At 41.4% G+C, this 13,024-nt stretch overlaps 1 protein-coding gene across 2 annotated transcripts in view; it reads left to right on the top strand.

The window, feature by feature from the left end:
• The first annotated feature begins 487 nt into the window (after nucleotides 1-487).
• The window catches only part of itga4 (integrin alpha 4), a 32,682-nt gene continuing 20,145 nt past the window's right edge, over nucleotides 488-13,024 (top strand). Inside the window, exons 1-11 of one of the 2 annotated variants that reach the window (XM_067604490.1) lie at nucleotides 488-728; nucleotides 2,328-2,525; nucleotides 3,685-3,803; nucleotides 5,264-5,364; nucleotides 7,404-7,536; nucleotides 8,433-8,500; nucleotides 8,783-8,915; nucleotides 11,246-11,331; nucleotides 11,519-11,581; nucleotides 11,666-11,806; nucleotides 12,737-12,845. In XM_067604490.1, the coding sequence (XP_067460591.1) occupies nucleotides 2,341-2,525; nucleotides 3,685-3,803; nucleotides 5,264-5,364; nucleotides 7,404-7,536; nucleotides 8,433-8,500; nucleotides 8,783-8,915; nucleotides 11,246-11,331; nucleotides 11,519-11,581; nucleotides 11,666-11,806; nucleotides 12,737-12,845 (1,138 nt within the window). In that variant the 5' untranslated portion in view covers nucleotides 488-728; nucleotides 2,328-2,340. Of the gene's footprint in view, nucleotides 886-2,327; nucleotides 2,526-3,684; nucleotides 3,804-5,263; nucleotides 5,365-7,403; nucleotides 7,537-8,432; nucleotides 8,501-8,782; nucleotides 8,916-11,245; nucleotides 11,332-11,518; nucleotides 11,582-11,665; nucleotides 11,807-12,736; nucleotides 12,846-13,024 lie in introns of both variants that reach the window. The other variant, XM_067604488.1, reaches the window with a different exon arrangement.

Here is a 13,024-nt window from a genome sequence, read left to right as displayed (position 1 = left end):
CAGACCACATGACATCTGTGACGTCACACTGTGCTTACACTGTAATACTGGAATTATATTCATAAATATCTTTATATATAAATTACCTTTAAGTATCTACCTTTTGATGTTCGTGTTAGCCCATGTCTACTGTCACATCTGTCACATCTGTACAAGCTGACAAACACACGGACTGTTATCTATGTTGTTTTTTTTGTTTGTTTGTTGTTTTTGAGGCAGTATATTTGTTGAGTATTTGAGTGTTTCAGCGCTCAGACAGATTACAGCGCCACTGACTCCATTCACACTTTAGTGATAACTGAAGAGGAAACACCCCACGTGTACTGACAGACACACACACACACACACACACACACACACACACACACACACACACACGCGTGCACACACACACACACACACACACTCGTGCGCTCAGTTTAGACACTGCGGGGGTTTAGAGGAAACACCGTTACACACACACACACACACACACACACTCACCCACGCGCGCGCAGATGGAGGGAGGGTCTCCGCGCGCTCAGCTCTCAGTTTCATTGACTTCATCCAAAAACTCAGTTGAACTCTAGTTTTTACTGATTTTTCGTCTCAGTTTCTTTTATTCAGTTTGTTCTCAGTTGACTTTTCAGTCTGTCAAAGAATACCAGAGCCTCGTGCGCTGGAACTGACGGACAGCCGGACGAGACATAAAGAGGAGCAACAGGAGGTTTCATCAGCCACTCACACCGGTAAAATAAGGATTAAGTTAACGGAGACTTTAGAAACTAACTTTGGCTCTTCGGTTCTGTCTGTCGGCTACTGATTCAACATCTGCCGATACTGTCTGGACCCACAGTCTGACCCAGGATATCAGCAGTCTGACCCGGGATATGAGCAGCCTGACCGGTACAGTAAACCACCCATTAGAGCTGAAACGATTAACGTTAGTCGGTTAACGTAATAGATTGGGAGATGAACAGAAAATCAATGCCTGAGTTAATAATGGAAAGTTTTCAGACGTATAAAACATTAATCAAACATGTGGTTTTTCTCTTTCTTAATGTTTTTGGGCAGTCGGTCAGACTGAAAAATAAGTTTGTAGACATTTTAAAGACAGATCCATTCATTGATGGATGGCTTGATGAAAATGTAATCCATAAATGAACTGAGAAGAAGGGTAATCATTAGCTGGTGCCCTGCTTTTCATCCAGTGAAGTAAAAGGAATACTATAAATGTTCCATTTCAAGTAAACGTCCCGCTATCAAACTTTCACTAACTGAAAATATAGTTCAGGAGAGTACAGTCTACAGGGCTGGGCCATGAGGTTTCGGGGCTGGGCAAAATTTCTTTTATCTCAGTTAGTTTGTTCCCTCAAGTGGTTTCACATCTGAGTTATTCATAAATCTGACTGATGAATAAGTCTAAAGTTTAAAAATGACTGTTTTTTTTGAGTAATGTATTTGATTTTATAGAACAGTTATAAAAAGTTCAAGATCCCCTCCAGATATGTATTAAGATATCTAAAAATGGAATAATAATTTGTGTCTAATATGGTTTCCCCACAAAAAGTTCTATTTCCTTATTGAAAACTCTTAAAATCACATCCGCTCTTTCTCTCTCATTAAAAATCCAGAATCTATGAATATGCAAGTATTGTTCTCACAAGATGTCTCCTACTTCACTGAGAAGTCAGTGTATGGGCACCACAGGCTTCAGGTCTCCACATAGTTGCATATTGGACCACGCTAGCCTTCTAAACTTATTGTGATGTCACAAAATCATCTCATACCTACACGTCTAAAACTCAGATTTAAGGTGAACACAGAGAAAATTTCCACTTTCAGCAGATGAATGTGAAAACCAACCTCACAGACATCATTCTGCACAGTGAGGAGAACAACATCCAGCTGTGGGAACAAGAAGAATAATGCATTTTTGAGAGGAGGGAGACTTTGAATAATAATTATAATGATAATAAATAATAGTTTGATTAATGTAATAGCAGTTGCCTTAGATCTTTTGATTAACCTATACTCTTGAGCTCTAATTTCCCCTTTTTGATAATAATTATAACAGAGCTGCAGCACAAAGTGCTTCAGAAACAGGATTAACATGAGGCAGCAAAGTTCAAGAAAATGTTCAACAACAGCAAAAACTAAGTGAGTTAAAGTGATAGTTCGACATTTTGGGGAAATACACTTTCTTGCTCAGCGTTCTGGACAAACGGCATGAGTCAGCATCAGTAGCTGATGATTCCTGTTGGCTTCTCTAGATTTAAAGTTTGTTTTTATCTCATGTTTATTGATTGTTATTGATTACTGATTGTTGTCTCTCTGGTTTCCTGCAGTTTGTTGTCAGAGATGAGTCCCTCAGTGTGTCAGCGCTGCAGCCTGGTCCTGATCCTGGTGCTGGTTCAGGTCCTGGTCCTGGTCCATCCTGCTGCAGGATACAGTCTGGATGAGGACCACAGTCTGGAGTTCAGCGGCTCCCCCTCCTCCATGTTTGGATACTCAGTCCTGCTGCATCGTCACGGAACTCAAAGCTGGTCTGGATCTATACTTTTCATTTGATATTAATCTGTTATTGATCCTCTATTGATCTGCTATTGATCCTTTACTGATCTACTGTTGAACCCTTCTTGATCTGATTGTTGATCCTCTATCACTCCTCTACTCATCCTCTATTGATCTGTTATTTATTCTCTATTCTTCCATTATGGAGTGACTATGAGTGACATAGTTTATTGATCTACTATTAACCCTAATTTGATCTGCTATTGATCTACTACTAATCTGGTATGGACTATTCATCCTCTATATATCTATTATCAATCTCATGTTGATCCACTATAGATCTGCTATTGATCCACTTTTGATCCACTATTGATCTGTTGTAGAGCAGCTATTGACAATTGATCCACTGTTTTTCTGCTCTTGATCTGCTATTGATCCTTTCACTGACCAATTGTTGGTCCTTTATTGAGCCCATATTTGTCCTCTCTTAGTCTTCTTTTGATATGCTATTAACCCTCTTCTGATCTCCCATGAATCCTCTATTGATTCTGTATTGATACGTACACTACATCTCTATTTCTTAGAATGGCAGGGGGACGCTGTCCATAAAGTTACACAGTCATGTTGTATTTTTGAAACATTTATGAATTTCAATATCACACATGAAGTTCAGAGTGTGATATTAAACTCCTGGAGGTCTGGGCTTGACGATCTCGCTGAGTGTGGGAAAAGCCAAGTGACCAACTGCACTGAGGAGAAAAACAAGCACCCTGCTTCCCTCACCACCCAAGGATAAAAACACCCTGAGTGCTATTATTACCATAAAGGGCTGAACTACATTTCAAAGCATTATGGGTGCTCATAATGTTGATGATAAATCTCTTCAGTCATGAACTTTGACATTTAAATGGTAAAGAATAATTGACTACTGTTCTTATAGAACTGTAGACAACAGTATATTTAGACCCATTGAATTATCATAGTGATGCTTTATTAGTTGCCATCTTCACAGTAGGACTGTGTATGTGTGTGTATGTGTGTGTATGTGTGTGTGCGTGTACGTGTGTCTGCATGCTAATTAGCCATTTCTTGTCAATGACAGAAGCTCTTTGATGCTTCTCACACAGACGCCATTCAGACACTGAAAAGTCATACACACCCTGTCTAACTGCCTCTCTGTCTCTCTCTCAGGTTGGTGGTTGGAGCTCCGGTAGCAAACTCATCTTCTCGTCCATTGGTTCAATCTCCAGGAGCTGTTTATCGCTGCAAAATCGGCGCTAATTCCCGCAAATGCCAGCACATGCATGCTGGTGCGTTTCTGTGTGTCTGTGTATGTGTGTTGTCAAGCCTTTTCTAAACCAAATGTCCAAGAGCACATAGTTTGCGCAAGATAGAGCAAAAGAGTAAGAGCAGTATATAAAACATTACTCATCCTACACAGCAGCTAACTATCGTCGCAGCCCAATGTAAACCATGTATCTCCAGATCCTTTATTTCTTAAGCAAAATAAACAATTCATATAGAGGCACTGCTTAGGAGAGTGCAGCTGCACTTAAAATGAAATACACAAGCCTTTTTGCACAACGTCGTACTTGCACAGTGAAAGCCCAGTAAAGCTGTGTCTAGACCAACAGCAGCATTGTGTTGTAGTACACAGCCTCCTTCAATTCCACTGGGTTGCTGCTGCTGCAGCTCCAGAGGAAAAAGTCAGGGAAATCTGGCAATTTTTTTTTAATCCTTGCTCAGTTTTGCCACAGTACAGAGCAACATCTTCTGGCAACATTGACCAAGTATGTGCAAGAGCACACAGAATCTGGAGTGCCTCATAACATGTAGCTTGTGGCATTGAGCTAATTCTGCCTTTTAACGCACAATCCTGGATGGAGGATAACATGATTGTTGTTGTTGGTGTCATTCGGTGTCGTACGTCTTCAACCACATGGATCTGTTACTTAGACTGCACTTCCTGAATCATATGTAAAGACGGCTGACAAATGAAAGGAAAACCTGGTTCAGGTCTGAATGCTTGACCCCTACAGTGAGGGGATCTGGTGGCTCTGTTATGCTGTGGCATGTTTTGGGTCCACTTGTCCTCTTTGAGGGAAGGATCACTGCAAATCAATACAAAGTTGTTGTGAGTGATCACCTTTATCCTATGATGAAACATTTCTATCCTGATGGGAGTGATCTCTTCCAGGATGACAATGCCTCCATCGGTAGGGTACGAGGGGTCACTGAATGGTTTGATCAGTATGAAAATGATGTGAATCATATGCTACGGCCTTCACAGTCACCAGATCTCAACCCAATTAAACACCTATGGGAGATTTTGGACCAATGTGTTAGACAGCCACCATCATCAAAACACCAAATTAGGGAATATCTTCTTGAAGAATGGTGTTCATCCCTCCAGAAGAGTTCCAGAGACTTCAGAGACATGCTGAAGCTGTTCTGGCAGCATGTGGTGGCCCAACACCTTACTAAGACACTTTATGTTATATCTACACCAGTAACTGAAGCAACGCATCCACACCAAGGTAGCCCCTTGTGTTTATTGGATGCAGTGGTGTTGTCGACCTCTAGTCTTGGCACAAAAATCTTGCTTTGCTCCTGAGACGTATCCATGGCAACTCAGCTGTCCACTATGTTAACTAACTTAATACCTGTGAAAGCTGCATGTGTGAAACAGTGCAAACAGTTGAATTTATGTGCATGTGTGTGTGTGTGTGTGTGTGTGTGTGTGTGTGTGTGTGTGTGTGTGTGTGTGCAGACATGCGGGACTGTGGGAAGACATGTGAAGCAGAGAGTGATCATCAGTGGCTGGGAGTCAGTCTGTCCAGACAACCTGGAGACAGTGGAGGACACATCCTGGTAACATACACACACCATCAGACATATATACCTCCACTGAAGTGTAACAACACATCAAGGTGACGGTGCTACCACGGATGAGCTGTGAAGGGTCAGCTGGGGCTGGTTATGTTTCCCCCTCATATTGATGAGTGATAGTGGACAGTAAAGATAATAGGAAGCAGGTAGAAATATGAACCATAACTATACTGCAGCTATTGTGCACATTTTCCCACTTTTTCAAAAGAGGATGAAACTTCTTTATGTGGCAACAGTGTGGAAGCTCAAAGCCTCTGTGTGGATGTTTCCCCAGCTTTGTTTTATTCAAAAGAACATAAAATCTAGCAATGCAGTGTTTGGTCTAGATGCTAATTAGTACAAAAAATGCTCACTATTGGAAATATTACAAGATTATGAAAATACCAAAGCAACCCAAACAGGGAAATGTAGTTAATCTAGTGACGTATTCCCACACACTGTTCGTGTGATATGCATGAGAAGGCAGCATAACATGCCTGCTGGATTTTGTGAATCAGAATATTACTTGTACAGTATATTGAAACACACCTCTTTGTGGTGCTTATCTAAACACGTGTCCTGCATTATTAATTGCCATGTTGCAAACAAGTTGTTTGAGAGTACCAGGAACTTACAGTGCTAAAGTTTTGGTTCAGAAATATGTCCCCAAAGCAGATGGAAAACAGTGGTAAACAAAATCAGAACACATGACAATGGCTATACTGAATTTACAGGTCATTAAGTTCCTGTTCCTATATGACAGCGGTTGCACAGGCCTGTGCTGCTAGGAGACATGCTGTCCACTTTCGTGTTGTGCAACTGATCGCAGCATATCATAGCCCTGTATAGCTTATGTTGACAACTTTTCCCCATTTTCAACAAGCCCACATAACATTGGCTATACCATTAGTGATTTCAAATGTCCATCCCTTTCCAGCATTCAACATTTGGGGTAGAATGAAAGTGGAAGCTACTTAGCCTAGCTTGCTAACGGTAGCACTGTTTCCTTCTAGAAATGACTTTTCATTCATGTTATTTCAACACCTGCTGAGTCATCTGCAGCTCCTGTGCACTCACTGCTGTGTTCGTCCTACATTATTAAAAGAAAATCATAGGCCCTCGCTCTTTCCCACTCGCTACGCAAACATACTCCTTAACGGAGCCACGCTACCAATAGTTTCCCAGGCTACGACAGAGGTTGACTCATGTACCGGAACAGCGCTGCACAGAGACTCCCAAACGCTATTGATTTCAAATATTATTTCAGATAATATTATATAATATTATTTTGGATTTCGGATATCAAATATTAAAAAATATTTTTTTTGGCCTGGTGGGGGTTCTTGTTGTGTCATTATGGAGAGACACAGATTCAGTAAACGTTCAGTACGTTCAGTAAACGTTCAGTACAGTTAGACCCAGCAGTCTCCATTAGGTTGGGTCTGTCCCTCCCGCTGCAGGAAATAATGGATTACTCCTGGAATGCTATTGATGTAGCACTTTCCTCCTTATGCAAATAACACAGAGATTATTCGACCAATGAGAATTTAGTCGGACGAGAGCATATCGACCAACTAATTGACCAGTCGACCAGCAGACTACAGCCCTAGTACGGACCCTTGTGGATATACGGAAAATTCATCATGTGGACCAACACATGCGCTCACAGCCATTATGGAACATTTACAGTATGAAACTGAGAGCTAAGCCTTTATTTCAGCAGATAATGTAGATGAAGCCAGCAATGGTAAAGATTTCCATGTCTGAAAGGGACTTCAAATTTAGTGATCGAGCAAAACTATTTACAGTACCGACTTTGATTGTCTCTACAAAGGGAATGAAAGATTATTAACAGGATTATTTCAGGTTTAGAATAATCACACAATGGGGCTGATATGTTTGACACACACAAACACACAGTGTGTCTGTCACAGGGACATGGATCATGGGAATAACTGTGCTGCTACCTTGTGATTGTGTTATTGCCAGTAATGACCCCATGTCACATGTTTGTGTGTGTGTGTGTGTATGTTTGTGCTCAGGCGTGTGCTCACCGCTGGAAGAACGTCTACCACTCAAAGAGAGACAATCAGAACAACAAGCTGCCTAACGGAGTCTGTTATCGCTACGGCAAGGATTTGACACTTTTACAGCCCCTTACCCCCTGCTACAGAGGTACACACACACACACACACACACACACACACACACACACACACACAAAGTGATAATAAGTATGGTCTAAATTGGTTACTAGGAAGCTTTACTTAGAAGACTTTCCTCTAACTAAATTGATCAAAAAAGGACCCTTTCCCTCAAATTGTTCAGCCCTACTAAAGAGGTTATTTTTTTAACTTTAGTTGCCTATTTAGTCACAAATATTTAAAGGGGCACTCCAACAATTTTACAAATGGAGGTCAATTCACTTGTCATGGTTAGTCCCACTCAGCCTGTGATAACAGTCATATAATGCCTTCTGTGGATCAGGAGGAGCTTTGGGATATCTCAGATTGGGCTTGTGACCTCATATATATAACAGAAAGCCTGTGTTACAAACTGGAGGTGTGAGAGTTCATCAGGCAGAAAGGGTCTAATGAAAAGACACTATCCAATTGAATTATGGGAAATGTAGGATCTGCTGATTCGATTTCGACCATTCTCTCAATAGTGTGTGGTCTGCAAGTCCCTAACATTATGTAAATGCAATGCTACATTTCTTTAATGTGAAAGATAAATCATTTTGGTGTGGATGTAAAATTAAAGTTGAAAGTGAGAATTGAACCTCATGATCATACAGTGGTTTTATATCAAAAACGATGTGCTGCAGCACAGACACAAAACATGAAACAATGTGTCACTATACAAAAGCTTTGTGACTGCAAAAATACTCCTCTGTGGTGTGTGCGTGCGTGTGTGTGTGAAACCAGCAGCTGTTCAGCTGTAGGAGGAAAACATTTGGACATTTTATCTTATTATTTGTTTGTTCACCTTCACCTCTCTACCTGTCTACCTGTCTGTCTGTCTGTCTGTCTGTCTGCCTGTCTGTCGTTCTCTATTTCTGTCTCTTCCAGACCACCAGAGGAAGTTTGGGGAGGATTATGGGTCATGTCAGGCTGGTATTTCCAACTTCCTGACAGAGGTCAGTGGCACACAGATGGCAAGCTTCTTTCAAATCCAACTTGTCTTCACTATTTCCACCACCTTCACTATTTTTTTTTTTCTTTTCCAAATCTGGAACCTCTGGAGGCCATCTGCTCTTTTATTGTTCCTCCTCATGATGTTTAAATGTAGAAATATACTACTACTTGAAAAAGAGAACAAAGACCATGAACGTCCTGTGTCAAAATGAAAGCACATAACTTCCATTTTAAAGCAACTATTACTATGATACTATTCTGAAATTTGTCTCTCTCTTTCTCAGGATCTGATCATCATGGGTGCTCCGGGGACATCTTATTGGACAGGTTCAGTTCTGGTCTATAACACGTCCAGCGGAGGCATTTCAGTGTACCTGGACAATGACTCTGGAGTCGTCAGCTTTGGAAGCTACCTGGGTAACTGATACACCTGCAACTACTAGCAATGTACACCTTTATTTGTCCTAATATCCACTGTAGCCAATGCTGATCATAGTAAAATGTCTACACAGACAGCATGTTAGCAGAGCAGAGGCTTCAGTCTGTCTGTGTCTACACAGGATGCGTTCAGGCACAGTACTTACAGAGCTGAAAGTAGGAAACAATAAGTATATGTAGTTTGACATCCTGTTCACACAAGCACCGACCTCCTGTCTGAAAGAACAGCAAGACTTCAACATTAATCACTACAGCTGTCTACTCCACTCACACCTTGCCTGTGTTTACATGCACAGCTGCGACCAGAAGTGTCTTTTTAGGCTTAATGTGTATTTTTTCATACTTACACACCTAACTACAGTGATTGTTTGTTGGGCTCTGGCTTCTGGCATTGGCAGAAGGTGAAAGTTATGACGGCGATCATTTTACTGTAAAGAAGAACTGTGGAAAAGTTCATTTGTGCATCTCTTTATGTAACTCTACTCTGTGGTCCTATTGGGATTTGTGTAAAAATCTTCAGGCATGAAAGAACAAATCAGACAAAATGAAGATGCAATAAAAACTAGTCTACACAACAAGATATGGAAATATTTGTCACCATGTGGTCAGCAGATCAGTTCTAAATATTGCATTGAGCAATATTGCAAGAAAGATCAGCCACAGTGAGCTGAGATGATATAGTCATTATATCAGTTTTAGTTTAAGACTTTTCACAGAATAATTTATAGATGCAGCTGCAGTTGTTCTGTTTCCTTGCACCCCTCCACACTGCTGCTAGAGTGACACTTCCTCCTACCTGACTCTTTGTTCTGAACATGTTCAGGACAAAATCTGAGATGTTGTCACCTTTCAGTACTTGTCACCTTTCAGTACTTGTCACCTTTCAGTACTTGTGCTGAAGCGGCAGCCGAGCAGAAAGGTGTGATGTTTCTCTACAGGAAAGAAAACATCTTCACTGTTCTCACAGTGTCAGAAACAACACATAGACACTGATGATACGCAGTTTAACTCACTGACCAATACAAATCAACAGGAAGTTACAATATCGAAGCTGGAGGTTTGAAAGCAGTGGTTGAGGCTGTGCGACTGTCTCCCACACTCATCTGGTGTAAATGAAGTTACTGCTGCTGTGCTGCGTGCATCAGTGCACACAGCCTCTTTCTCAGTTTGGAGATGCACTTATTGTTTCAGCTGCTGTGGGATGCTGCAGCCAGCTGTGATACACAGCCAGCTGTGGGCAACAAACAGGATATCAGCAAGCCTCCTGATGTTTCTTCGAAATACATTCAGTGACACCTGAACTACATTATTGTAAGATTGAGCCATTAATCTAACATGTTTCAGACCTGCCTGAGTTACATTAATAGCTGTATTTTGACATTTGACATTTCAGTAGATTATGTTAAAGATGTGAAATACTAGAGAAGTAAAAGAAGCAAAATACATGAAAGCTGGTTTGTGATTGTGGAGAGCTCTGTGTGCGTGCACCTGATAATTAAAGAAACACAATTTGAGGCTTTTGTGCTCTCTGCAGTTTTCATTATGGACCAATCTGTGTGCTGAAATGTAAAGAAAAGCTTGAAAAACTGGAAACTGCTCTACTCACTCAGTCAGACGCAAAACAAGGGCCAATTGTGCTCAGTTGCAAACTTTATGGGCGTGTTTGCGCCAGCATATCTTTAGCACAAAATCTTTTGTGAATAGGACCTTGAAACGGGACAGATTGAGGGTGCAAATGCTGATATTAGTGGGCGCAATCCATTCTTTATGGATCTGGCCCAAAGTCTTAACCCTTTTTGGTCACATTGTATCATTCAACCAAGAATGTAATTTCTAAATTTTTTCAAAATATTATTTTTGTCATTTTCTTTGTGATGTGCTTGATAAAATATCTCTAAACAGTGATTTTTTACTGTCCAGCTCTCATATACATGCTGAATAAACATGCTGATTCATTCATTTGGGTTATATTCAGTTATTACTGTGCACTCACAGCGACATTAAAAGTACAGTTCTACGTTTTGGGAAATACATATATCTGCTTACTTGCTGAGAATTAGAAAAGAAGATTGATACCATTCTGATCTGTACCATAAACATATAGCTGGAGTCTGTAGCTGGTTAGCTTAGCTTAGCATAAAGACTGGAAACAGAGGCTGTGTCCCCTATCCCTCCCTTGTTCACTCATTCACTACTCACAGAAAGTAGTGTACCTGCCATGGAGACAACTGTATTTGTTCCATTGTGAAATTTTTGAGGGAAATATATAGTGGGTAAAATATGTGTCACTGTGTCCTGCTGCTTTCCAGGTTACTCTGTTGGAGCCGGTCACTTCCTGAGTCCCGGTAGTGCGGAGGTGGTGGGTGGAGCTCCGCAATACAACCAGAAGGGCAAGGTAGGACCTACTTGTATAGTTGTTTACCTGTTGGACCAAATCTGAATGTTTGTTTGTGTGTTTTGGAGCAGTCTGAGTTGTAGACATTTTTCTTCAGTGGTGTGTCGTTGAGTTTTTGTCGATATTGTGTTTTGCGATATGTAGTTGTGATGGCTGAGGTTAGAGTGTGTGTGTTTGTGATGTGCAGGTCTTCATCTTCGCAGTGGACAACAACATGCTGCGGGTCGTGTCTGAGGTGTCAGGAAAAGAGGTAAGAAGTCACGTAGCATTAGCATCCTCCATTCAAAACAATGGAATACCTAGCATGTGTGTCTGTTTGTGTGTTTGCGTGCAGCTGGGCTCTTACTTCGGCTCCAGTGTGTGTGCGGTGGATCTGAATGCTGACGGTTTGTCAGATCTGTTGGTCGGCGCTCCCATGGCAATGGGTGTCGCCAGGGAGGAGGGACGAGTCCATGTGTACATCAACCAGGGGGAGGTGAGCGCGCACACACACACATGCACACACTCAAACACAGATTTATACACTCTATAGCCACAGCTATATTATTCTGGCATGAAACAGTGAGTATAACTTCAACTTCAATTGTTATTATCCCTGAAGGGCAATTCATCTTGGGACAATTAATCTGGGATCTGTCTGTGGAGCCAACATGGCCGACAGTGTGATCAGGTTCTGCTGTCCATTGCTGTGACCCAGTTCGATCGTACATACTAGTTGCAAACAGCATATACTACATACTAATTGTCAAAGTATGCTGTTTCTACAGTTGGTCTACAACAAAATCAATGTCAGTGTTTACTTTACTGTTTTGTACTGACAGGTAAAACAAGACTTGTGCGTCGGCATAAGTCTTACGTTACTTCCTGTCAGTACGACTTTATGCCACTGCTTATTAAACTTCACAGACAGTCAGTGAAATCTTGTTTGAAAGATTTAATACTTATTTTCTGTTTTCTTAGTGGTTTCTAGAGCTCTCTCACTGCCATCCATAATTCGTGTTAATTTCTTCCAGCTGTGAGCAGCTCCTCTGTTTCATTTGTGCATTTCACTGTGGGAAAACAGAGTCCATCAGCAGCACAAAAATCAATAGATTTTCAGTCTGCATACCAAATGGCATTTTCATGCTTTTACTAGAGATGATAGTGGTGATATGTCTGGAAGTGCAGGGAGAGAGAAGGGGAATGACATGCAACAAAGGTCCCCAGTCAGGCTCAAATAGGGAACGTTGTGGTTCATGATCGGGGTCTTAACCCCAAAGCAACGGGGGTGCTCCATGCATACTGACTCTCAGTCGTATCATTATTCCAGTGTGAACTCACTACATACTCAAAACCTGCTTAGAATTAGTATGTAGTGTAGATTTGGGTACTGCTTGTAATTCCTCACAAATGGATTCTGTCTCAGGCCAAGCTGTTGGAGGCGGAGTTTCACCTGACTGGCAGCAACGCCTACGCCGCCCGGTTTGGAGAGTCCATCGCTGACCTGGGAGACCTGGATGATGACGGTTACCCTGGTAATGATCACACCTGCACAGCCTGACTTATCAGCTTTTATTATGGCAAAACCATAACACTACTGCTGCTACTACCACTGACACTACTACTAATACTACTGCCAATAGTACTGCAATGCTTCTACTTCCTTAATACTTACTTAATTGCTACTACTGATATTATTAAATAGGGCTACAAC

Source organism: Thunnus thynnus, chromosome 11 (genome assembly GCF_963924715.1).
Source record: "Thunnus thynnus chromosome 11, fThuThy2.1, whole genome shotgun sequence".
NCBI classification, from domain to species: domain Eukaryota; kingdom Metazoa; phylum Chordata; class Actinopteri; order Scombriformes; family Scombridae; genus Thunnus; species Thunnus thynnus.
This window is presented reverse-complemented; position numbering and strand designations above follow the sequence as displayed.